The 26,957-nt window shown below is 45.1% G+C and overlaps 1 protein-coding gene across 1 annotated transcript in view; it reads right to left on the reverse strand.

Annotated features, from left to right (window-relative positions):
* Positions 1–1,362: 1,362 nt before the first annotated feature.
* The window catches only part of LOC141164740 (aldo-keto reductase family 1 member D1-like), a 57,125-nt gene continuing 31,530 nt past the window's right edge, over positions 1,363–26,957 (reverse strand). Inside the window, exons 2-9 of the mRNA XM_073650252.1 lie at positions 14,620–14,787; positions 13,895–14,011; positions 13,565–13,642; positions 13,248–13,370; positions 3,766–3,875; positions 2,887–3,052; positions 2,072–2,154; positions 1,363–1,616 (exon numbers count right to left, since the gene is read on the reverse strand). Of these exons, the coding sequence (XP_073506353.1) occupies positions 1,574–1,616; positions 2,072–2,154; positions 2,887–3,052; positions 3,766–3,875; positions 13,248–13,370; positions 13,565–13,642; positions 13,895–14,011; positions 14,620–14,787 (888 nt within the window). The 3' untranslated portion in view covers positions 1,363–1,573. The remainder of the gene's footprint in view (positions 1,617–2,071; positions 2,155–2,886; positions 3,053–3,765; positions 3,876–13,247; positions 13,371–13,564; positions 13,643–13,894; positions 14,012–14,619; positions 14,788–26,957) is intronic.

A 26,957-nucleotide genomic window follows, 5' to 3' on the forward strand; every position in this document is an offset into this window, starting at 1 on the left:
GTGCCTTTGGCTTAGGTGCCTCCTTCTCGGTATCCAAGTTCCACCAACGTCTGCTGGTCCTTGGTAGTGCTTTCTGGCACAGGTACCTCCTGCTTAGTAACCGAGTTCCAGTACCGTCAGCTGGTCCTCGGTAGTTCCATTGGCTCTTGTACCTTCTGCTACCCATCCGGGTTCCAGTACCATCAGCTGGTTCTCGGCAGTTCCTCAGCCTTCTTTCACCTTCTGCTACATTTCCAAGTTCAAGCTTTTTGAAATGGTTGTTGGTAATCACTCTGGATCTCCCTGACGAGGACCCTGAAGAAGACGACCCTGAAGAAGACGACCCTGAAGAAGACGAGGACCCCGAAGACGAGGACCCTGAAGACCACCCCGAAGAAAACGAGGACCCTGAAGACCACCCCGAAGAAAACGAGGACCCTGAAGACCACCCCGAAGAAAAGGAGGCCCCCGAAGAAGTTGACCAAGAGGACAAAGAACAAGAAGACAACCACCAAGATACAGAAAACCAAGAAGCAGAAGTACAAGAAGCTGCAGAACAAAAAGCGGAAGAACATTAAGCATAAGACTAAAAATCAGAGCAAAAGATATTATCTAAATTATAAGCAGAAGATGACTAAGCAGTGTATGGGGGTGAGTCCGTTCCTCCTCGTGGTGCCCCTGGAAAGGACCTGCAGCTGCAGGCCAAACTGAACGCGGACAAATCCTGTTGTAAATCTTGTGTGACGGGCAGAACAAAAGGTGTAATGTTCAAACTTTTATAGATAACTACAGGAATGCCTGCCACAAATAAGAATATGATGAAGGAGAAGAATAAAAAAAAGAATACGAAGAAGGTGAAGAAGAAGATGAAGAAGGTGAAGAAGAAGTTGATGAAAAAGATTCTGATGCTGAGGATGATGAAGGAGAAAGTGTGGGAGAAGTAAAAAAGAAGGTGAAGAACATGGAAGTAGTGAAACATAAATATCTGACAAAATATAAAAATACTTAACATAGTCAATATTTCTGTAACTCAGAACGTCTTAAAAAAATATTAATTCCTGCTATTCCATTTGATTGGGCTAAACCTCTATGCCTTTATTGTCTCCCCCACCTCCCCCAATACATTCTACATTATTCTTAGTTGTTTTCCTTCATGTAGAATTAACCTACAAGGAAAGAAAGGGTTTATTTTTATTCCGATATTTCTGTCCCATTGACTTGCATTGGTTTCCGTTATCGGAATCGGCGATATCCGATACCCAAAAAGTATCGGTCCGATCCAATCCGATCTGATATTTCCCGATATCGGAAGGTATCGCTCAACACTATTAGATACCCATTGATGGCTGGATATAAATTTAGTGAGAAATCAATAACACAAACTTGTATAAATAAATGTTTATTAAAATTTGGTTACATTATACCACTGTGGACTGGAGGGGAGGAATGACAAGGATTATAGCTGCAGATGTTCCTCTCCGAGGCCGGTACTGGCTAGACAAAGATCTTGGCATTGATCCTCCTTACTGAATTTAAGCAGGGTCATGCTCATTACCAGAAAGCTGACTGGAGGAATAATCCTGTACGTCACACCTCAGTACTCATCATTGAAGGGATATTCGGGATGATCTCTCCACCTAGAGGAGACACAACGTGGTGATGAATCCTCCAACCGTTCTAATATGGCTGCTCATAAAGTCATTTCCTTTTTTTTCCATTTGCATTGCAAAACATAAGGTACCAGTTCATTACCACCTGTCAAAAGTGTCAAGTCTCCTGTCAGAGTTAATACCATCGGCTACATCTCTCTTTAGACAGGCGCCATCCCATGAGCACATGGCGCACTCACCGGGCAACAGCATCAGTTTCAGACTCAACGTGTGGACATATGTGCTCTACACCCAGAAGAGGACACTGATGCTGCCACCCAGATCAAAGCGAGCACTGCACTATTGAGGGGCCGCGCGGCACATGCGCAGAATTTTAGAGCTGAAGAACAAGATGTAGGAGACCAGTGATTCAGTTTGGTTCATGTTTCAGTCTCAGAGTCTCTACCTGAAAGGTGTAAAGGAGCGATCGGTTACACACTCACATTAACAGCTCCACGTAACGAATGTTTTTGTTCAGAGCTTCAATGTCTTTCATTTCCTGGTCAGTCAGTGAGAAGTCAAATATCTGGGAAAAAAAAAAAAAAAAAAATGAAATGAAAAGAACCTCTCAATATTTATCATCAACATATTACATGCACCCAAGTGCATTCATAATGAGTGTGTGTGAAACAAAGTTCCTACTAATTAAAACTTAAAAGAAGTGGAGGAGTTAATGTCACTAATTTTAATGCACTAGGGTAGAATAGGGAATAAACAGCACATAACTATCATTGTGTATACAGATCAGGAAGTACTGACAGTGCTTCCTCCTCCAGACCCTGAGGTCATGTGATCACTGGGTATTGAGAGGGAGCAGGAGGGCAGAGTCCCAGGAAACAAACGGCTCAGCTATGCAGCCAGAAGGCCAAAACTCCACTGTAATTGGGGCTGATATACCAGCCCCAGTTACAAGGGAATCCATAATAATATTATCAGACTTAGCTGCCCCCTAACCATAAGACACAGAAACATTTTTTTTTGTTTTTGCCAAAAAGTGCATGTTATAGTACAATTAAAATATGGTATATTATACAGAGGCACAGTTTCAGCTTTATTTTTGGTATAATTTGTGATGCTCACATACAGGGAGACAGACTCAGTCAGTGCCCTCGTTATAAAGTAAACACTGTAAATAATGCTGCCATACTGTACACATAACTAATGACATACTGCAGAGAACATAACACTGCCATACAGTACACACACGGTGCCACCACTAGGAGGAGCTCACTGCATACTGGTTTATGAAGTTTCTTACCTGAAAGTTCTCTCTGATCCTTTCTGGATTAAAGCTCTTTGGAATGACTACGACCCCTCTCTGAACGTTAAATCGTAATGCAACTTGAGCGGCCGTCTTGCTATACTTCTTGCCGATGCGATTTAAGGTTGGATCTTCCAGAAGAGGCGGAGAGGACACATTCACCCTACAACAATTGTACAATTTCTATCACATACTGGATGGTACTATATAGTCACACAATTATATCATCTGTATAATATAGGACTCCATGAGTCACAACAATAAGAGCAGGATGTTTTGAGTTCTGTATGCGACAGACATTTAAGGAGCCTGGACCTAGCAAAATTAAATACAATTAAATTATAATGTCTTCTTGCCCTTCATCATGCAAAACATTATAAAAAAACCCCTATATAAATTAAATGGCACTGAGGGTAAGCTACTAAAACCACTTAAGATCATCAGGGGGGGTTCAATTTTAACCCCTAACCCAACTAGACTTCCAGATAATGCATCACTGTTAGCCTTCATCACCCCTAGATCACCAGGGATTAAAGACACTGTGCTAACCACTAGACCACCAGGGATTATGGACACGGTGCTAACTGCTAGGTATTCAAGGTGTAGGCGCAAACCACTATACAACCAATAAATACACTGTATGTGATGTAGTACTTATAGAAGGTTGGCAAAGTCCATCTAATTAAGGGAGGAGAACGAAGGGCAATTTTGCTGTCTCCATCACACACTTTTGCTTCTGCGGTTTAGGACTGCAGTCAGGTTTCCAGCAGAGGGTTAGGATGATGTTAGGATCTTTACGACAGTAGTAAGGATCAACTGGCGATGTGGTTTACTGTACGCCAAAATGCAGTGAGGATATAACACACCACCACCTACCAGTCCTCGTCACGACATGTCCCAATTGGACTGTATCCCACAATGACAATTTCGTGCTGTCGGCAAAACTCCAGTAACTTTGGCTGAGTGAAGTAAGGATGGCATTCAACCTGGAACAACACAGATAGTAAGACCCCAAAACCATACCCAAAACCCAACCCCATAAAGTTGCCAATACACTACATTAGAATGAACGCTTGTCCAACAGCCGTTTCTCCCGATTCTTCCATACACAGGAGCGCTCGGTTGAGCGCTCCTATGTTCTCCACGGGAGAGCAGACCCCTATTGGCGGCTTCTCTACTAGAACAAAAGGCATTGAAATTCCAACTGCCGGATCCACTTCTCCAAAATCTTCCGAAAGGAAAGAAGGGGGCTGGAGGCAAGTGCAGCTAGAAGGAAACCCACATGACCGGGATTGGCCAGGAGGGTGCAATTTTAAGACAAAGGGATTAGGACAGGGTATAAGCGTTGAGGGGCGGGAGGGGGTAGGGGGAGTATATTAAGAAAAGTGCGGGAAAGAATAGTCAGTATGGCAAGGGGAGTCATGATAGAAAGTACCGTATATTCCGGCGTATAAGACGACTTTTGAAGACTGAAAAATCTTCTGTCTAGTCTGGGGTCGTCTTATACGCCGGTAATGCTTTTAAACTTTCAGAAATTGACATGCGGGGATACTCTGGGGGTGTTAATAAGCTGCCGTGGCCGTATCCCTGCCATGTCGGAGTTAATATAAGGTGGAGGGAGTTAAAATACGGCGGCGGTAGGTCCAGACAGTCAGCGCTTCTGTGCTGAAACGGACACATCGCTGCGTATTCCCAGCTCCGGACACAGCGCAGGGCTTCTGTGCCGACAGCTTTCACTTGTCACAGAAGCGCTGCGCTGTGTCCGGAGCAGGGAAGTTCGCATCGCTTCTGTGACAATATATGAAAAGCCGGCAATTCAGCAGCGGCATAAGCCGGCACCCGACAATTTAGAATAGAAAGAATAGAGCTTCACACATAGATTAGATAGATAGAAACATGTCAGTCACATATATATGAAGTACAGTGACAGTATTGCTTACTGTACTTGTCATTTAGTGTAAAGGATTTATTAAAACAAATAATAGTGTTTTCATGCACCGTCTCTTTAAAAAAGCCGGCCGGCAATTCAGCAGCGGTACCCGACAATTTATAACAGACAGAATAGAGCTTCACACATAGATTAGATAGATAGAAACATGTCAGTCACATATATATGAAGTACAGTGATAGTGTTGGTTACTGTACTTGTCATTTAGTATTAAAATAAAGGATTTATTATTAAAAAAATTGGCGTGGGGTTCCCCTTAATTTTAGGCTCTAGCGGAGGTTAAGCAGACGGCTGGGGCAGATGTTTGAAGCCTGGGAAGGGGGTAATACCCACGGAGCTTCCCAGGCTACTAATATCAGCCCCTAGCTGAATACATAGCCTTTACTAGCTATTAAAATGGGGGACCCCCCAAAAAAATGACGTGGGGTCCCCCCTAATTTAATAGCTAGCAAAGGCTAGGCAGACAGCTGGGGGCTGATATTAATAGCCCAGGAAGGGAGCCATGAATATTGGCCCCCTCCCAGGCTAGAAACACCAGCCGTCAGCCGCCCCAGAAATGGCGCATCCATAGGATGCGCCAATTCTGGCACTTAGCCTCGCTCTTCCACGCTGCCCTGGTGCGGTGGCAGGGGGTAATAGGGTTGGGGTTGATGTCAGCTTATAATGCCAGCTGACATCAAGCCCAGGTTAGTAATGGAGAGGCGTCTATAAGACACCCCCATTACTAACCCCATAGTCAAAGTTAAAAAAAACACAAACACCCAGAATAAAGTCCTTTAATTGAAATAAAGACACAATTCTTTATTGTTCTAAATTAAACCATACTTACCGTCACGCCCATTCCAGCTGAAGCCAACGATCTCCTGCAATAAAAGAAAAATAATAAAGCAACCTCATCCTTACCTTTCCATGGCTCCCAGGACCGGTCCAGCTCTGCTACATCGAGATGACAGGCTGCACCGCAGCAGAACGCTGCCATCCAGCCTGTCATCCCGCAGACACTGAGAAGCGCAGGCATGCTTGCGCTCTGCAGTGTCTGGCTGTGACGGCATCCAGATGAGCCGACAATGAACTCAGCTCACCTCCTGGACGTCCGTCACTGACAGCGTGGGAAACTTCTACTGCGCATGCGGGGAGCAGGAGAATTTTCCCACGCTGTCAGTGACGTGCATGAGGTGAGCCGAGTTCATTGGACATGATCTCGGCTCATCTGGATGCCGTCACAGTCAGACACTGAGGAGCACAAGCATGCCTGCGCTTCTCAGTGTCTGCCGCATGGCAAGCTGAACGGCAGCGTTCTGCTGCGGTGCAGCCTGTCATGTGAATGTAGCAGAGCTGGACCGGTCCTGGGAACCATGGAGAGGTAAGGATGAGGTTGCTTTATTATTTTACTTTTATTGCAGGAGATCGTTGGCTTCAGCTGGAATGGGCGTGACGGTAAGTATGGTTTAATTTAGAACATTAAAAAATTGTGTCTTTATTTCAATTAAAGGACTTTATTCTGGGTGTTGTGTTTTTTTTAATTACTTTACTAGAAATTCATGGTGGTCATGTCTAATATTGGCGTGACCCCATGAATTTCGGGCTTAGGGCCAGCTGATAATGCCAAGCTGGCCCTAACCCCTTTATTACCCAGTGAGCCACCGCACCAGGGCCCTGGATGAGTTGGGTACAGCGCCAGAAGATGGCGCTTCTATGAACGCGCCATTTTCCGGGGTGGCTGCGGACTGCAATTTGCAGCGGGGGGGGGCCCAGAAAGCTTGGGTCTCCCTGCGCTGCGGATTCCAGCCCCCAGCTGCCTAGTTGTACCTGGCTGGACACAAAAATAGGGCGAAGCCCCACGTCTTTTTTTTTTAATTATTTCATGAAATAATTAAAAAAAAAAGGGCTTCCCTATATTGTTGTGTCCGGCCAGGTACAAATAGGCAGCTGGTGGTTGGGGGCAGCCCGTTCCTGCCTGCTGTACCTGGCTGGACACAAAAATATGGCGAAGCCCACGTCAACATTTTTGGGAAAAATTAATTACAAAATTAATAATAATTTAGGGACTGCATCTTTATTAACCCCTCAATTGTCATTTAGTGTTAAAATAAAGGATTTTTTAAAAAGAAAATTGGCGTGGGATCCACCATCATTATAGTCTCTAGCGGAGGTTAAGCAGACGGCTGGGGCAGATGTTTGAAGTCTGGGAAGGGGGTAATACCCACGGAGCTTCCCAGGCTACTAATATCAGCCCCCAGCTGAATACCTAGCCTTTACTAGCTATTAGAATGGGGGACCCCCCCAAAAAATGACGTGGGGTCCCCCCTATTTTAATATGTTTATGAGTGACAGTTTTCCTGCTATATACCTGCATGTCATAAGAATTTAAATTAAAAAAGGACCATGTTAAATTCAAATCTGTTTTTTTTTTAATTTTTACCGGTGTTTGGTATGCGTTGGAAAAGGGGTAGTCTTATACGGTGAATATATCCTAAACTCTATATTTTAACAGGAAAGTAGGGGGGTCGTCTTATACACCAGGTCGTCTTATACGCCGGAATATACGGTACAGAGGAAAAATACACTAGAAAATTGTAAAAAAAAGAAAAAAAAACAAAAACAAACAAACACTCAACCATTAATTGTTGACGCTGACCGGGCGTAATGGACACCGTTGACTCCTTGATTAACAGGCTGCAGGACGCAGCTCGATCCAGGCTGGATCGCAGCTGGCAGAGTTGCTGGGCAGTGTCTCTGCAGAAGAACAACCGTCAGAGGGTGCAGGAAGGAGAGCGAGGAGAACGCGGCCCCCCAAGAGGCTCTCACCCCAGATGTCCGCGTGCAGCAGGTGCAGGCTGCGGAGCCCCTCAGAGGACCCCGAGTCAGGTGAGCATGGCGGCGGAATCCCCGCCACCACGGCAGGAATCCGCCCAGCCGGCCTGCGGGCGCTGTTGTCGGAGGGTCGCAGTCCGCGACTGAAGCGAGGGCCCCACCGGAAGTGCGGCCTGCTCCGGCGGTGCGCCGCAGTACCAGAGCCCGGGCCGTGCCGGAAGCAGGGCCCGCACTTCAGCCGCGTCACCAGTCTGGGGGCGGGGCTTCACCGGATGTTCGGCCCGCATCACTTCCTGTGCCTGGGTCACATGACCGGGCCGGACAGGAAGTGCCATGTGCACCATCAATGCCGTCCTCCGCAAATATCACCGGCAGCATTGCCCGGCGGCGGGCAGCACACAGAAATGGGGCCAGCAGGAGCAGCAGCACGGCAGGCACACCTGGCGACGTTCCAGTCGGGGTACCTGCTAGAACATCCAGCAGGGGAGGACAGCTCAGCACTTTTACGGGCAGGCAGCAGCAGTTTGAAGACCTGCTGCTTGGCCCTAGTCACCATACTCAGGACAACAGAGCGGCGGGCAGCAGCATGGAGTTGCCTGGCAGACACCCACGTTTCAGTACGGACCGGGCTGGTGAGTCCGGGTCCAGAGATCGGGCAGGGCCATGGACGGCAGGAAGGACCGGCGCAGTGACGGGCAGAGGACGAGCGGCGGATGCATCAGCATGTGCTCAGGTCCCCCCTGGTGACGAGGAGGCCGGGGGCGCGGGCCTTGAGCAGCAGCAAGATTTTGGAAGATCGGAATACGGAGAGGATCGGGGCGTCTCCAGGAGTCAATGGGATTCGGGACGTACGGCTGGCGGAGAGACAGCACCTGCGCAGCTCGGGGAGTATGTGTCTATGTCTGGTTTGTCGCCCGCAGGGTCATTATTGGAGGGAGCAGGGGATAGACAGTTGGCAGGGCCCAGCGGGGAAAACGTTAGGGGGTGGCGTAGGTCGGATGTCGTAGGGCTCAGGGATATTTTGGCTAGCATGTCGCAATTTCTGGCAAGAATGGATGGTGGTTGAGTCAACGAGGCAGGGTTATCTCCGGTGGGGGCTTGGTTACCTAGTCAACCTGTAGTGTCGCAGGTGGGGAGTGACTTGGCAAGGTCGGCGGTGTGTGTTGAGGGGGTACCTTCAGGAGTATCGGTTTCCGTGCAGTCAGAAAAGGGTACAGCAGATGCTGTAAAACTGGATGATGGGGCAAAAGTGGAGGTATACGTGTGCTTTGAGGGACTGTTGGGAGCACACTTGAAGAAAGAGGTTAAAGAAAAAATCTGGCGGGATGAATATGTTGAAGTTTTTTCCCTTCTTCCTATGGAAAAGTTTAATTTGGACAAGGGAAAAAAAGGACGACAGTAGAAAAGAGGAGGATGAGAAGCGCAGGTGGAAGTTGATTCCTCAGACGTTTGTTAATTGGTTGCAAGCTTTTGCAATAATGGCTAGCATCATCGGGGAAAAAGCTCCGGATAATTGCTCGGGTTTATTTTGTTACCTAGATGCTATCGGGGAGGATCATGGTACTTATGGGGGTTAGACATGGTTACGATACGACGAGCAATTTCGGCAGAGGAGGGCAGTCCTCCCGCAGATTAGATGGGATCAGAAGGACATAGGGCTGTGGCTGTAGGTTATGGCTCCGGTGAGGTATGGGCAGTCCTTTCACGGGAGCAGCAGTAGTGGGAACCAATCAGCAGGACACTGGGGAAGTAGTGAAGGGGCACAAAGCTATAAGAAGGAAAAGGGAACTTGTTGGCAATTTAATGATGGCCAATGTAAGTACGGGAACTCCTGTAAATTTAAACATGTGTGCTCCCATTGTAACGGAAGCTCACACGGAGCAGCTAAATGCTTTAAGAAGGGTAGGGGAAAGTTGCCAGTGGGTACCGGCCAAAGGGGTGACTCCGGTGAGGCTTCACGCGATGGAACCCTTTCTAAGTAGGTATCTGGATCAGCTGAAGGCTAAGGTCATTTCAGATGTTTTTTTTGGAGGGTTTTAGAATTCCTCCTGCTGGTCAAGAGGTCCCCTTTTCTGTTAAGAATTTGATGTCGGCTTTCCTTCATCCGGAAGTGGTTAGTGTGAAGTTGGCTAAAGAGGTTGAATTGGGCAGGATGGCTGGACCGTTTCAAGAATTACCTAGCAGCGAGGTTATTATTTCACTGTTGGGGGTTGTGCCCAAGAAAGAGCGGAATAAGTTTGTTTGATTCAGCATTTGTCGTACCCAAAGGGGCTTTCGGTGAATGATGGCATTGCGCAGGAATTGTGTTCGGTTGAGTATACATCATTTGATGCGGTGGTGCAATGATTACGGAGATATGGGCCAGGATCGTTGCTAGCTAAGACTGATATCGAGTCGGCTTTTAGGTTGCTGCCAGTTCACTCAGATAGCATCCCGTTGTTAGGTTGTTTTTGGAAAGGGAAATACTATGTGGATAGGTGTTTGCCAATGGGTTGCGCAATTTTGTGTTCCTTGTTTGAAACGTTTAGTACCTTTTCGGAATGGGTGGTGAGGGACTTGGCATCAGTTCAGTCGGTCATTCATTATTTGGATGACTTTTTGTTTATAGGTTCTCCGCAATCGTGGTTGTGCAGGAATTTGTTAGGTACTATGGTGTGGGTTGCAGAGCATTTTGGCGTATCATTGGCAGAAGAAAAAACGGAAGGACCTTGCACCATTTTAATTTTTTTGGCATATTAATTGATACAGAGAGGATGGAGTGTCGGTTACCTGATGATAAATTGAGTTTGCTCAAGAAAGAAGTGGATAGAGTCAAGAGGTTGCATAAGGTGACGCTGAAGGAGTTACAATCACTGTTAGGTCGCTTGAATTTTGCATGCAGGATTATGCCAATGGGTAGGATATTTTGTCGTAGGTTGTCCAGGGCGACAGTGGGTGTGCGTGCGCCGCATCATTTTATTCGCTTAAATAAGGACCACAAGGAGGATTTGAAGGTTTGGAAGTTGTCTTTGGAAAATTATAACGGCGGGTCGTTAATTCAGCATGAGTTTTTGAGCAGTTTTGATTGTGACATTTTTAAAGATGCTGCGGGAGGTGCTGGTTAAGGGGCGTTGGAGTGTTGGAAGTTTGGCCGAGTGTGTGGGAGGAGAGGGGTCTTACTAGGAACCTGGCGTTTTTGGAATGGTTTCCTATTGTTGTTGCGGTTTCAATTTGGGGGGGATGTTTTGCGAACAGAAGAATACGGTTTCTTTGCAAATACATTGGAGTGGTGTCTGTAATCAACAGCTTGTCGGCCTCGTCTCCTTCGGTGATTAGGCTGCTGAGGGAATTGGTTCTATGTTGTCTTAATTTGAACGCTTGGATTACGGCAGTCCATGTTCCAGGTGTAAAAAGTTCCATCGGGATAGTTTCCGGGCGCTAGCACCAGAGGCAGAGGACGTGGGACAGGAATGCCGTTCGCATCTGTGGCAGCTGGTTATGGAGGAGCGGGACGGTTGATACGGGAGTCCATTACAAGGCAGACCTGGTCATCATACGAGGCATCGTGGAGAGTATGGTAAAGTTGGATACTGCAGTGGGGTTTGGTGGAGAATGACGGCGATCGAGAGATGGTGGTGTTGTGTCTTGTGGGAAGGGCAGCGAAGATTGCGTGGTCTGTTTCAAAAGTTGGTAAATTCGTTGCAGGACTTGCATTTGGTTTCAAATTGCAGGGAAAAAAGATGTTACGAAGTCCTTTTTGGTGAAGCAAGCACTTAGGGGCTTTAGGAGAGGAGGTAACGTGTTAGATAAAAGAAGACCGGTGTCTTTTAGCATCTTGGAACGGTTGGGTTTAGTTTTGGATAAGATTTGTTGTTCAGTTTTTGAAGCTACACTGTTTAGGTTGGCTTTTTCATTGCCGTTTTTTGGTGCGCTGAGATTAGGCGAATTGGTGGCACCGAGCAGGAATAGGATTGGGGGGGTTTGTTTCCAGAGGATGTGAGCTGTTGGGATAGGGGCATTGAATTTTGGATTAAGCGTGGGAAGACAGATCAATTGGGCAGAGGCAAGCGGGTAGTATTGGGTGAGGTCAATGGATCTTTCATGAGCCCAAGGAAATGTTTAACGGCGTACTGGCAGGTTTGGCTTGGGCGAGTAGGTCCCTTATTGTACCATGAAAATGGGGAGTTTTTGTCACGTTTTCAATTCATAGCCGTATTTAAAAAAGGAGTTCGGGAGTTGGGCCTTTGCCCGGAGGTGTACGGCTCACACTCTTTCAGAATTGGCGCGGCGTCACAAGCGAATGGTTTGGGTTTAAGCAAGGACGTGATAACGATCAGAACTCCACCTCCCGATACATTTTATCTGTCTTCTGTCTTATGTACGGCATTAGGTAGGGGGGGGGGTTGGATTTGTTTTATCTTGATAAGTGTTGAATACCTTATGGTTGTTTGTTGCAGGTGGCGTTCCGTTCTTAGCATGGATTCTAGGACACTCTTTCGTCCACTGGGGGGCGCTGCGGGTGGACGTGAGGCCAGACTGTAGGCAAATGGGTTTTTGCAGAGGGCAATTAGTGGTTCGGTGGCTGGGCTTTAGAGGGATGGTATGGCGAAGAGTGCTTCCTGAATTTCAAAAGGCAGCCCGTTTGGACCATACGCCGGATGTTTTGGTGGTACATGCGGGTGGGAATGATTTGGGGGCTCGCCCAGTTAGCAAATTGATTAGGGACATTCGATTTGATTTTTTAAGGTTGTGGACATCCTTTCCTGAGGTGTTGACGGTTTGGTCTGATATTGTGCCAAGGAAAAAATGGAGGGAGGCCAGATCATCGAAGGGGATTATTAGGTGGCGAGTGAAGTTAAATAGAGCCATATCAGCTTTTGTGTCCAGGAACGGGGGAGTGAGCGTTCGACATTTTGAACTGGAGGGGGGGGTTGGAAATTTTTGGGCAAAGGATGGTGTGCATTTGAATGACATTGGGATTGATTTGTGGGCATTGACTATACAGGAGGGGATTGAGAGGGCGTTGGCGGTGTTGGGCCTGAGGTGTACGAGCCTGAGGTGGTCAGGGCTGTTCGTTTGTAGCGGGGGTGTGGGGTTCTTGGAGTTGGCACAGAAGTGTCGGTGGGAAGTATTTGGTAAAATTACAGGCAGTTGGTTAATTGGAGCGGGATCTGGCATTTGGTTTTTGGGCTCTGGACGGGGTTTTACCCTGGGAGCTTTTGGTGCCCTTGAGCTGGTGATGGACGGCTGAGGGTAACATGGGGGTTCGAGTTTTGGTTTAATTTATGCCAGATCTATTTTTAACTCCAAGAACCCTCCCTTCTTATTTATTTTTATAACATTGTTAAATATTTAATGTGGTTTGTTAATAAAATGGCCGCTGTGGCCAAATTTATCCAAAGAGTTACAGGTGTAGTGTTTTTTATTTGGTGGGAAAAGGTGAGTGCTGGAAGATGGGAGGGGTGATTTTAAAGGGTGGAACCCGGGTTGGCCGTACACGGTCAAGAATCAGGAAGCCCCAATATATATTAGAAGGTCAGAAGATAGTCAGGTTAGTCTGACTTTTCTCTAATTTATATAGGGGCTTTCACCTACTCTGAAATGTTGTGAATCTCACCTGGTTGGACGTTGGCTTGTGCTTCAAGCCCGGTTTATTGAGAATCAGTTCTAGCTGTCTACGGTTAAAGTTGGAGACCCCCAAGGATTTTACCAGCCCGGCATCTTTACACTCTTCTAAAGCCTGTGCAAAAAAAATACGATAATCTACAGTTACATTCTAGATAAAAACAGCAACAGAAAAGCCCATCTCTATTATGGTCCTTAAATGCACTAATATCCTGAATGATATGCGAATACTTGCACGCTCCTGTGTGTCCACAGGCTGCTCACCCTCTCGTGCAAGCTCCTGCAGGATACCACAGTATGTTTCCTTACCTCCCAAGTAGCACACAGATCCGTCTTGTGATACAAGTACTTTCCATTTTCATCTTTTGGATAAAACGAGTCACCAGGCTGCATATTAAAAAAAAAAAAAAAAAAAAAGAAGAAAACGGGAGGTAGACACCAGATTTGTTAGCTATTTTTAATTAGACAGTAAGAGTGGGCAACTGAAGATTGAGACCGTTTCTTAAAATTGCATTTAGCAAACAAATGGGAGAAAAAAAAAACTAAATGCCATAAGTGTGTATGGTTAGCATAATCCTTTAAAGAAAAAAAAAAAAAAAAAAAAACAGAATAAAACTACAGATAGTGTTAGATGTTTACCTTGAAAGCCATCGGCAGCTCGACTATATATAAATCCACATATTCCAAACCTAACGTCTTTAGTGTTTTCTCCAAAGTTGGTCGGACAAGTTCTGGAGGATGACAGGTATTCCAAAGCTAAAACATTAATATATGATATTTTTAAAGAAAAAAAAATATATATAAGAGGATTCTATTTTACAGAATGAAATAGAGAACATACATACAGCCCTTCTCACTCCGGGTGAAGAAAAGAATTTGGAAAACTCAAAAGTTTTAGAAGAAAATCATTTGTGTCTATGGACAAAGGCCATGAGGCCGAGCCAAAAATTAATTATCTAGCGGGTCATATAATTCCTGGAAATTAAAGGAGATCCTGAAATGGCCTTCTAGGACATGGAGTCCTTCCAACCAGAAAACCAATGATGGGGCCTCTCTTGCCTTGAGAGAGTGGTCATGGCAGTCAGTCACTCTTTAGCAGAAGACCTTCTAAAAAAAACTCCCCAAAAAAGACAAAACGAGAGCATCTGCCAGGAGAGTTTGATTACTCATCCATTTACTGAAAATTTTCCTTTCTTCGAAACAAGCTATCTTGGCCAAGACTAAATAGACTATTGGACAAAATATGGATTTCACTTTAAAAACTTAACTACTGGGAATTTAACTTTTACAGATTCATCGATGATGTCCAATCAATGGGTTAGAAGGACATCGATGTACAGTTATGTAAGAGTTGGCCCACATACCTTTCCACAGTAGAAGATGTCTTCTCTCTTCACCTTTCCTTCGGCTACTTTTGCTCTGATAGCCTCTCCGACCTCGTGTTCATTGTAATACACAAAGGCACCGTCAATGTGACGATATCCGATGTCTATGGCCAATTTGACAGAATTCAGACAGGTTCCTTTAGGGGTCTGCAAGAATCAAAGAAACTATTTGGGCAAGTGTCCTGCTGTGGTCTAAATTTATATTAAAAACTATGAAAGTCATGTCAGCTCAAGAACTGCTTAAATGTATTTTTAGGGATTGAGCATCAGTCAAAGATCACCATGCATGGTGCTACCATTATTGGACCTTGGAGCAAGAAACATTTATGTGCCAGACTATCAGCTTTGGTGAACAGTTGGAAAACATGTTCTATGACTACATAGTGCTGGGTAGGGTTTTAGATCTCTTTGTTCTTCTCGAGCAGTAAAAACCATGAAAATATATAAAGTACTGAGTTTTCACACAGTGTCAGCAGTTTGGAGATTGGTGGTGGCCCTTGTGTGACCTTGCTCAAATGTTCGATTGCATAGAGCCCGGTCCATAACAGGCATCTCAGGACAGACATTGTAGACACAGAATCAAAGGCCAATCATGTGCCTTCCTTCAGACAAAGCATGGCATTGTCTGATGCCAGATAGTCACTTCATTTCAGTCCTAGCAATATGCTATAGGTGTCTAGCCAGAGACAACCCCTTTGACACCTAATGCTAGTGACAAATCTCTAGTGGTCTTTGAGCCAACGATATGAAGAGGCATTTTCCAATTGGCGAAGCTATTGTGTTCTAGAGAATGATGGTGGCCACGATGGTCTTGGCAATATGTCATTCTTCTAAAGACATCATTTATGTGTCTCCCAGTTGTAATGTTCTCAGGGCCACATAGATCAATGGGTAAACAAATGAACCACCTTATTCTAGCAATTTGTGGATGTCACAATTGGCCTCACAATATGCCCCTAACGAGTACCTGGAAAAAACCTCTATAGTACCCAACATCAGTGCCAAACGTTTCGAATGTGAAAGGGGCCAAACAGGACTATATGGCATATCACTATCACCAATCCAACTTTATAGAGAACTGTGGGGGCCACAATGAGCCTAGCAATTTTCCATAATTCTGAGACCACCACCATCAGTACCCATCCTCTCTAATGAACTTGTGTACAAATGGGCCAACAGGGGAGGAAGTGGCACAACACTGTTGTATTAATGGTCCTACTTTATTCAGTGACAAGCAGATGTCAGAAAGGTCCTAGCAATACAACACCATACCCTCCATGAAGCTAATCTCAAGGTAAAATGCTATAAAAGGTCTACCCTTTAGCACCCAACATCCCGCAGCCATGTTTGTTAAAATCCTTCAAAAACCTTCCGGTAGGTAAAATGAGACCTTTATAGAAGGTGGTGACAGCTATATTGATCACAATGGTTTTAAAATGAGAAATCTGGTGTCAGATGCCCATAAGGTTTGGACTTTTTTTTTGTGTGCAGTGTAGGAATTGCTTCGTTCAGCTTTGAAACCATAACCCTAGTCCTCCAAGAAAACTACATGGCTGCTGTTGTAAAAAGAGTGGACATACCTAACCAACAAAGATTTCTTTTTATCACTGGGTTATTTTAGGGACCACAAGATATTTCACTGACAAGTACAGAAAGTGCTGCAGGGTGTACTGCACCGAGTTTTAGATGAACATCTTGATATTTCTTGATTCATAGTTCAGTGTGAAATCACGTGGAGGAAAGTCACCATGTTCGGTCAGCGTTCTGGTGTAGAGTTCTATAACACAAGGGTTGTACTATATGCCATTCACTGAGCTTTACCTCATTCCTATGGCTACCTTCCTTTGACCCCTTAATGGCCAAAGTGTTTCAGTCCTAAATTACCCGACACTTTCTACCAATTTTGCGTACGTGGTGGGTCAAGTGGACTTTTTTTTCATAAAAATAGAAGAACATTTGCTCTCTTTAAAATGTGCAAATTGATAAAAAAGTATATATTGTAATACACATACTCCTTAATGATAAAAAAAAAATTATGAATAAAGCCAGAGGTTTTGAAATGTTTCTGTCTGGAGTACGAGCTATGAACAGAAATCCCGGCACTTGCATCCTCGGCTGCTATCAGTGAGGTTATTAATGGTCGTCAGAGGGCGGTTCTGCCACTGAAAGCACTTGGGAAAATCATCAAGATCCGCTGCTGGCAGCTCCTGCCTAATCACCGACGAATGACATCCCAGATGTGCTCAAAGGGAGACAAGTCTGGAGACTCCGCATCCATGGGAGCATGTTTAGGCCACGCTGGCTGCTCAAAGTAAAACCATCAACATTGGCCTGGTGCAGTGTTGAAAAGCGACTAGACTAGAGGAACATTTTTAGAGAAGTTAACGCACCACTAAGTCTACCACCAAATCAATGTAATGTCGAGCTAGGTGAAACTAGAGGGGTCCGGCTAACATAGGTTAGGTTGCCTACATAATTCTACACAGACCACCGATGAAATGTTCCCTTGTGAAGGCTTCAATGCATTGCCCACATGCACTCGTCAGATTCGAAGAATAGTACGCAGTGATCCATACTTTACTGCAAGTGAAGCGTCTCTGGACTTGTCTCCCATTTGTCACATCTGGGACGTTAATGGTCCGCAATTGCACAGGAGCTGCCAGCAGTGGATCTTGATAAATTTGCCCAAGTGCATTCAGCTTGGCAGGACAGTCCTCAGATGACCATTAATGACCTCAGTAAATAGCAGCGAAGGCATGCAGGTGTGTGTATGTAAAGGAATGGTGTAAATACTTTTATGTCCAAAAATGACAAAAGTATACTCAGAGTGATACCTTTACTGGCTAAAGGAGTGGAAAAGCTGTAGATATCCTTTCCTTCAAGATTTTATGGTTTCATAATGCATGGCCTGACAGAAGCCTCTCCTCAGTGCAAGACATATGAAAGCCCACATAAAGTTTGCTCAGAAACACATGAAGGACTCCCAGACTATGAGAAATAAGATTATCTGGTCTGATGAGACGAAGATAGAACTTTATGGTTATAATTCTAAGCGATATGTGTGGAGAAAACCAGGCACTGCTCATCACCTGCCCAATACAATCCCAACAGTGAAACATGGTGGTGGCAGAATCATGCTATGGGGGTGTTTTTCAGCTGCAGGGACAGGACGACTGGTTGCAATTGAAGGAAACATGAATGCGGCCAAGTACAGAGATATCCTGGATGAAAACCTCTTCCAGAGTGCTCTGGACCTCAGACTTGGCCGAAGGTTCACCTTCCAACAAGACAATGACCCTAAGCACACAGCTAAAATAAAAAAGGAGTTGCTTCAGAACAACTCTGGGACCATTCTTGACTGGCCCAGCCAGAGCCCTGACCTAAACCCAATTGAGCATCTCGGGAGAGACCTGAAAATGGCTGTCCACCAAAGTTCACCATCCAACCTGACGGAACTGGAGAGGATCTGCAAGGAAGAATGGCAGACGATCCCCAAATCCAGGTGTGAAAAACTTGTTGCATCATTCCAAAGAAGACTCATGGCTGTACTAGCTCAAAATGGTGTCTGTACTCTATACTAAGCAAAGGGTCTGAATACTTATGAGCATGTGATATTTCAGTTTTTCTTTTTTAATAAATTTGCAAAAATTTCTACATTTCTGTTTTTTTTCAGTCAAGATGGGGTGCAGAGTACTTTAATGAGAAAAAAATAAATAAACTTTAGAATTTACCAAATGGCTGTAATGAAACAGTGAAAAATTTAAAAGGGGTCTGAATACTTTCTGTACCCACTGTATTCAAAGAATAAGGACCTACTGTCCTATTGCTCGCAGACCAGGATTAAAATAGGTACTTGTGTACGAAGAAGAGAGGCCATAACCAGATGGCATGTGACGCGCCCCCTGGGCCCGTGCTGTGCAGGGGATACCCGGAGCCGGATCGCTGGGGGTTGTAGTCTCAGTGTGGCGGTGACCCGGTCCGTGCCCAGGGTGGTCAAACCAGTGGCAGTCTATTTGTATTGTAATTGTCCGACTACGCCACCCGTGGATTGCGGTCAGTGGGGACCGCCGCTGCGCTGCAGACCGCTGAGGCTGATGTTATATGCGCAGCCAAAAATGGGATAACTCCCCACGGGAGAAGTATTGCCTCAGGGCAGCTAGAGTAGATGATGGTAGTGATGGTGTGAGCGTCCCAGTACTAATGGTGCGGCGATGAAACACAGACGTGTGGTTGCAGTTTCCAATGCTTTACTCACAGTTCTCATCCAGGTCACTTGTGCACATGAGGGACCGCCTGAGCCGTGAAACGTTCACCAGGCAAGGGGCTCGACCAACTCCTAGGCAATTCCAGAGCGTGGCACAGGGCTCCCTTCTCTTCCCTTCTCTGGCTGTCCCCACCAGTGACCCACCTTTGTCCAGCTTCCTCGGGCCTTCTGTCGGCGAAACCTCTCTCTGGTTTCCCTGACCCTATGCGGTATGCTTTCCTGGTGGATGTAGTGAGGGGTCGCACCAAGATGTGGTCACAACCTCCGGTTTTGGCTGAGGATTAGTCGCCTCCACCAATTTGGGTTCCGGTACCCTGCTCTGCCAACCCTTCACCCGTTATCTCGTTGGTTCTTAGGGTTCCTTCTGTCCTCGTGTCTCTGGGCCTCTCTCTGTGTTTCTGTTCCTCGCTTCCTTTCTTACTGTCCTTTCTGTTCCTTCTCCTTTCTCTCTCTCTCAGGCTCCAGCCTCCTGACCAGGCCTGCCTGCGGAGCAGAGCCCATGCAGAGGCTCTGCTTCCTGTCTTCCCCTCTGACTCAACACTGTTCTAAGATGGTGCCCACCTTATATACCTCCTTCTGACACCCGAGCCAAGGTGACTAGCAACCAATGGGCTCCTATCTATGCCCAGAGACCCACCCCTATCTGCTCCTACACCACTGGGTATTCCACCCCCTCCCCACTCCAGCCAGGGACAGATGCTGTCGTGCCTGTGTAGAACGAGCTAAAAAGCTTGTAACAGAACTTCAACATGACGTTTCAAGGATGGAGCGAGACTGCCATCTACTGGCCAGAGACAGTCAAGCGGAACCAAAATACACAAAGGAATTTGCAGGCAGGGGAGATTCAGAGGCTGGACCCGATCAGGTGACTTCCAGGAAGGAGTTCAGGGAGATGAGAGGCCAGCGCGCCAAACCTGAGGGGTCTTTGGCGCCAAGCAGCAGACGTGCTCCCTGCGTCCTGAGAAACCCCGTGTGACAGGCCAAATCCAGAGGCCTGAGAGGTGCTCCAGCCGGGCACCGGTAAAAGAGCTCCGGATCCCTCACAGTTGTGACTCGAGTGCTGTGCCTGCTGAGGATACTAGGAACCTGATCGCTGTGCTGAGTGAGTTCGCGGAACCCGACGTCGGTCGCCGACAGACGAGGCCTGGACCCCCCTATCCAAGGCTCGAGAGACTGCCCCCAACAGCCAAGCAGAGAGGAGCTGCATACGTGAGCAGGGCCGTCACTTCCACTGCTCACCCACGGTACCGGGGACAATTGGGTTTAAGTACTCAGGTTGGGAGGGGGACGGTTGGGGCTAAAGTAGCACAACGTGATTTAATTGAATTCATCCAGAAAGAGACTCACGGCCTAGCGGGAATAACCGGTGACCCCCGCTAGGGCCAAATTCACGGTTAAAGAACTTGTGTGGTGCTTCTCATGCTTGAGGGCATCACCTTACTTTAAGAGACTGCGCCTTACTTTAAGAGACTGCGCCTTACTTTAAGAGACTGCGCCTTATTTTGAGAAATTTCGTATTTTTCTGATATTTCAAACCACTGTTCATTACCCTTGTTGCTAATCCCTTGTTTCAGTATACCTGTTGTATAAAACTGTTTACAAACATTTCTGACTGTTCTCGCCTTGTGTCTCTGTGCGTTGCATTCCGGCACCTGCATTACATTTGCACTTCTGTCTAGTGGGAGCACCGTTGAGCTGTCCCTTGGAAATGGGGTGTGTGTGGTGCATGCAGCTAAACGAGTCCTGGTCCACACTCCATCCTTACCCGGGAGTGGAATATCACACCTCTGGTTTGAGGTGCAATACCCCTGTAGCAGCCGAGCCCTCGGGGTGCTACACATGCTCTGAAGGAAAAAAGGACTAAGTGGTAGAAGGATTTATCTCAGGCAAGAGGGTTTAAAGCAAATGTTAGAATTGGGCCACCATCTAGTATTAGATAAGAAGTTAGAGTGTAGCCAGACCTCAGGACCAGAGAAGATGGTCAGACTAGGACACTAGAGAGCTGGAGATGCAATGACCCAGTAAGGAGCATATGGCACTCATTCAATGGACTTTGAGAGTAGTCCTAGCCAGTGAGGGCCTCACGAATCAACTAGTTTAGTTTAACTGTGAGGGGCTGGCTAAACACCTCGACCCATACGGTCCTTATCAGGGAAAAAAAAAATAAATAAAGAAAAACAGAGATCCCCATAATGGTTTTCTAGACTTATGCAACATGTAATGGAAGCAATGTACCGCCACGTATAACCGTGAAGTTCCTGCCTCCGGATTGTGCAGAGGAAGTAATCGTAAAGTTTTGTGCCTGCTATCTGATATATATACTTCTTATCAAGACTCTGGTCTCCCTCATATGGTGCTGGCCTACCACCTCAAGCTTCAGTTTGCTGTCTGCAGGAGGCGTATCGCCAAGATAACAGCAGTACACAACCAGCCAAGACCCCCATTTTCCTGTAGCATGGTGGGGTGCAGAGGATGTGCACCTCGGTCATGGCTGCTCCTCCCGTTAATAAAAAAAAAAAAAAAATAGATATTTTTTTTTTATTTTTTTTTTTTTTAGAGTGAAGCGCTCATACTAGAGCCCGAATAACTAAAGTATTGAAAAAGTTCCCATATTTTCATCATTTGCAGATCATTAACATATCTATCCATCCTGTGATTTTCATAATTCAGTGACTTCTTGGTGTTGCAATTTCAACTCAGTTAAGCGGCATGGCAAGGATGATTCTTTGCTTAGAGGGGTATTTTAAAATTAACCTTTGGTTTTCAATTAACTCCAAGCAGCCACAATCATTTAACTATGGCTTTGCAAGATATTTTAGAAAGAATCAGTGCCGTGGCTTCGGGATACTGTTCTTAACCATTTGGAATAAAGTGGTTTCCCCAAGACTGAGTGAAAGCTAAGGTTTACACCTGTATAGCAAAAGCCCTTTACTGTGCAAGTTTTGAAAGCAATCTAGGAAAAAACACTTTATTATCGCAGCCACAATTGATCAATAAAAATTCTTACCCTGTGGCAGTATGTCACTCACACCGCTCTAAATGCATTTATTGCTGTTCTAGTAATGCGATAGTTCCTCTCTATAGTCGTCCAGGTTCTCAACGAGATACGGATGAACTGCTGTTACCCTGGCCTAAGTGTGCCAGCTGCACAGTACATCTCTTCAGGACTTTGAGGAATTCCTTGAACATGAATGAAGCGATGCCAGTTTCCACTAATATGAACATGAAAATAAACGGAGGACCGAGCATATTTTTGTTTCCAACCCCATTATCGGAAGGCCTGGAAATAGTTCAGTTTGTTCCTGGCTTAACAAAACGAACAGAATGTAAGAAAGACTCCTGACTCGCTCATTAATCCAACCAAAAAGTTCAGCCAATGAGTGTCCCCAAAAATTCATGCTGCTCATCTGGAGCTGTAGAAACAATATCATTAGAATAGACAACATAATGTCTACATCACTAAATGACCTATCTGCCACATAGACACATGGTGGTAGAACGACTAGAACTCCAAGGAATATACGTCTAACACACCAAAAAGCACGGAGCCAAAATAGTCAATCAATATAAGTAAATACTTCTTTATTTAGAATATAAATAAAAGGCAATCATATCATTCATAGAACAGACAAGTTAATTGATGGAAAAAAAAGAGGGGGGACTCCGGTAATCAAAATAAGGAATCAGTACATAATTGAAGGGGTGGGGGAGTAGGCCTATAAAAAGTGCCAGTGCAGGGACAGATTTTTTTATAGAACTACAACAGATCCTGGTAGGCGTGAAACGCGCGTTGGGGCTGTTGCTGTGGTATTGTAAAAGGGTGAATATGGGTAAGAGTTGCCTTTGGAGATAGAATCTGTATGCTATTCAGGCTGAGACTCGCCTAATATGGCATTATGCAGGATTCTCTGGTATATAGCTTATAATGATTGGTGGACTATTATCCATGGAGCAACAGTGTACTATACCAGGATCTGTTGTAGTTATATATAAAATCTGTTTCTGCACTGGCACTTTATAGGCCTACCTTACCCTACCCCTAAAATTATGTACCAATTCCCTTATTTTGATTACCCGAGTCCCCACTCTTTTTTCCCCATCAATTAACCTGTTATATGAGTTATAAAATGATTGCCTTTTATTTATATTATGATTGAATAAAGAAGTATTTACTTATTCTGATTGAATATTTTGGCTCGTCTGGAGCTATGTAATGATGGACTGCTCTGCTGCATTCCTACTCCTGAAGACAACAATCGCGCTGTGTATACGGTCATGCGGTTTTACATGTAATGTGAATAGTGATGTACGTCTTACATAATGTGCTATGGTAATGTACAGCATGTAAGTAATGTAAAGTGTTAATGCATAATGTGAGTACAGGATTAGATTAGGGATAAGATAAGTGCTGTTTATTTAGTAAGCGGTTTAGCAATGGTATATGACATAGGATATGAACAAAAAAGGTTTAGTCTATAGGCTAGGACATAGTTAAATAATAGAACTAGCCCAGTTTGTGGGGACTTCCTGATAGAGAAGGAGATAGAGAAGTGCAGTGACAAGTCCAAGTACAGTGGGCTGCTAGGGTCAGCATGTGTCTACTATTCGAGGCAGTGGGACGCTATACTGGAATCCCAAACAGACTCTCCTGTCACGCCTGGAGCTCAAGGTCTGACCTGGGGCTGCTGGGCATATCGGGTCCTTTGGCGTACAAGGGAAGATGGTCAGGGGCTCTTCCAAGACGGAAGGTAATGGATCACGGGTGCACTGCCGAACGGGAAGGGAGATCCCTGGGGCTAACAGAGCCAGTGGGTGAATGAATGTTCAAAGAGGAACGAATGGTGAGGTTGAAGATGTGTTGTACTAATAAAGTAAGGAATATGAAGTGCTGTGCGCTATCCCACGTGTTACCACTCAAACTGACTGGTAAACATTTGCTTGTTGTAATGAACTTAGTGTCCCCTGAATTGTGTGTGTCAGCTCCTGAGGGCGGAAGCCTGGAGACAGCCGAGTCCTGCAGCCTATAAATGCGTGTGATGCTCCCCACACATGACAGCACACTGGGACTGGGGCACAGTTTGTCTGTAGAGTGCAAGAGTATAACTGAATAGCAGCACTGCATATCCTATACAGCATGGGTTTTTTTTGCCTTCCCCCTGGATCAACGCTGCGAAATAGCTGCAGTGCACAAGAAATAGGCTGAACTGGATGGACGCTTGTCTTTTTTCGGCCTTATAAACTATGTAACTATATTGATAGTACAATTAGTATTCATCTCCAAGAAGCATCGGCTCTTCTCCATGGTATGGTTTCCACTTCTCCTCAATACCTTTCTTCTGTCACAGTCGCATAGGTTCTGACTGTAGCTCTATTGCGCACATATACAGGAGGATGATGGCTTTTCCTTTTGGACTTTGAATACCATGTCTGGTAATTGTAGTACTGCTCCTGGCTTTCCTGCCTTGCCTTCAGGATATTATCCCGAGTACATAGCTGACAAATCCCTCAAAGTCTTCAAGAAAGACATTCTAGGCGCAGAATTATGTGAAAGGCTATATGTGATACTGGGATGCTCCATCCACAGACAGAGCATCCACCAACTGCTAGACCAGACATCAAAAGGGCATAGCTTGTAAAACAGACATGACAAAAGTTATAAAATTCTCTTAGATCTTCCTGACTAAGCATGTGGTTTTTTGTTTGTTTTTTAAAAGGAGAGTCCGCCCTGAAAACTACAAAGAATCTTATTTCATAGTAAGGCTATGTGCACTCTTTCAGGTAAATTCCGCAATTCATCTTCCTGGAAAAAGTGCCCCTTAAAATGAGCATAATGCACATGTTCCATCTTATGTTACTTTTAACTGCTTCACGGTTCAGAAACTCTAAAGCGGTTAAAGCAAGTGACCTGCTCATCCTTAGGGCAGAAGGCACACACTCTTTATACTTCATAGAATACAGAAACAGGTGTCAGTGGCAGAGCAACTACAACAATAACGATGGCAAAGCCACTTTGGGAGAAAAAAAACAAGCTTTTCCTGAAGTGGTTTTGCCTGGAAAACTTGGTAGATGTAGCAGCATGTAAAAATCACTGTGTGCACATAACCGTCATCATTTGTGGGCTAATATGTTGAGGAGTTTGAGCATCTTTTAACCTATTCAGGTTTCCAAAAACACCAAAGTGGTTAAAGGAAGTGAGCCAACCATTCAATTTTTTTCCACTAAGAAGATTCTCCATATAGTTTAAGGGGTCCGAGAGGGACGTTTAGACTAGACTAAAATTCGGTCCAACCCGAACTTTCACGGGTCCGCTCATCCTTACGATTGGCACATTCTGATTGCTCTCCTGATATTGCCCTTAGACACCGTTCCTGACCACACTTGCTCCAATAGGGTTTCCACTGCCATCCCAAGACTGTTCTGGGGTATCACAAACTGACAAAAATGTCACGTAGCAAAGTCTATACCACCTTGCAGCGGTGAGGGTAATGAACATGCCATTTAAGACTGTCCTAAATTCTAGCCAAAATCAAACAAATCATTTCGAGAGTCCACATCCAGATACATCTTGCTAACACCTAGTTCACAATATTTTCCTTAAAATATCAGGCCCACTTAACTCACCCAAAAATAAAATGTAAATTATTCCTGAATTCAGCAATTCAAGAACATTGAGTGGGAGAGGAGCATTTACAAATTACTATACTCTACGATCATGTTTGTTGCCCTCAGATTGGCCACATGGAGGAAGGGACTGGCCTTTTAAATAGTCCTGTTTGCATTGTTTCATTATGATAGATAGATAGATATATATATATATCTATCTATATTATAATATATTTATTATATTTCCGTAGTTAGTCTCATACGACAACAGATCGATTGTACATTTCCCCCCAGAGTCATAAATGAATGAAATATTTATGTGGCATATCCCTCTATTGTGTGACAACTCCGAGGCCGAAGTGAGAACGTAAGAACTGAATGGGAGTAGTTGACCGTTCATAACGTGATTCCAGTAAACACTGACACTATTGTTGCGTTCATTACTGCAAATTAACTGAGGAGAAAATCAGATTGACAAGAGTACAAAAGGGGGAAAGGTGAATCCTTAGAAAGCTACGAATTTCGAAGCGAGAAGGACCAAGTGACACATGAATGGTGGTCACTAGGGTACATGTACTATTTTCAGAGGACAATGCCTTACTTACGGATAAGTTGGCTGCGCTCCCAACAGGAAGAAGAAACCAGCTTTATATTTACAGGAGTAGTCTACTACATCTGATTGCCCACCTCCAGCAGGCGTACACGCCCGAAAATGATGCGCAGCAGAGCGCACGTTCACTGTCGGCACCATTATAGTCTATGGCCCTGCTGATACACAAGTCCAAATCCAGTTTTGCAGGGGGTTTGGATGCAAGCCCCGACGTGAGCCACTGAACAGGTGCCTAAACGCAATGTGAAAGCACCCCAAATCACAAGGGTTTCCTACATCATCAAGTAGCGGGTGACAATCATAAGGGGGAAGGGGGTTCCAAGATTATTGATTGTAGCAGTTAAATGGTCCTTTCCTGGTAATAGCTTAGGAAATACAAGTAATAATGTAGGAGCCATCAATCATAGCAGAAGTGTCCTCTCTTGGCGGTGTCTTGGGAAACTTGACATCACCATTTTTGTAGATGTGTACCCATACAGTGTTGTGAAAAAGTGTTTTCCCCCCTTCCTGATTTCTTATTCTTTTGCATGGTTCGTCACACTTAATGTTTCAGATCACAAAACAAATTTAAAATATATTAGACAAAAGATAACACAGGTAAACATAAAATGCAGCTTTTAAAATGAAGGTATTTATTATTAAGGGAAAAAGAATCCAAACCTACAGGGCCCTGTGTGAAAAAAGTGATTGCCCCGTAAACCTAATAACTGTTTAGGCTACCCTTAGCAGCAACAACTGAAATCAAACGTTTGTGATAACTGGCAATGAGTCTTTTACAATGCTATGGAGGAATTCTGTCCCACTTATCTTTGCAAAATTGTTGTAATTCAACAACATTGG

This window comes from Phyllobates terribilis, unplaced genomic scaffold (assembly GCF_046119375.1).
Source record: "Phyllobates terribilis strain yellow unplaced genomic scaffold, ASM4611937v1 Scaffold_10__3_contigs__length_209671492, whole genome shotgun sequence".
Lineage (NCBI taxonomy): Eukaryota > Metazoa > Chordata > Amphibia > Anura > Dendrobatidae > Phyllobates > Phyllobates terribilis.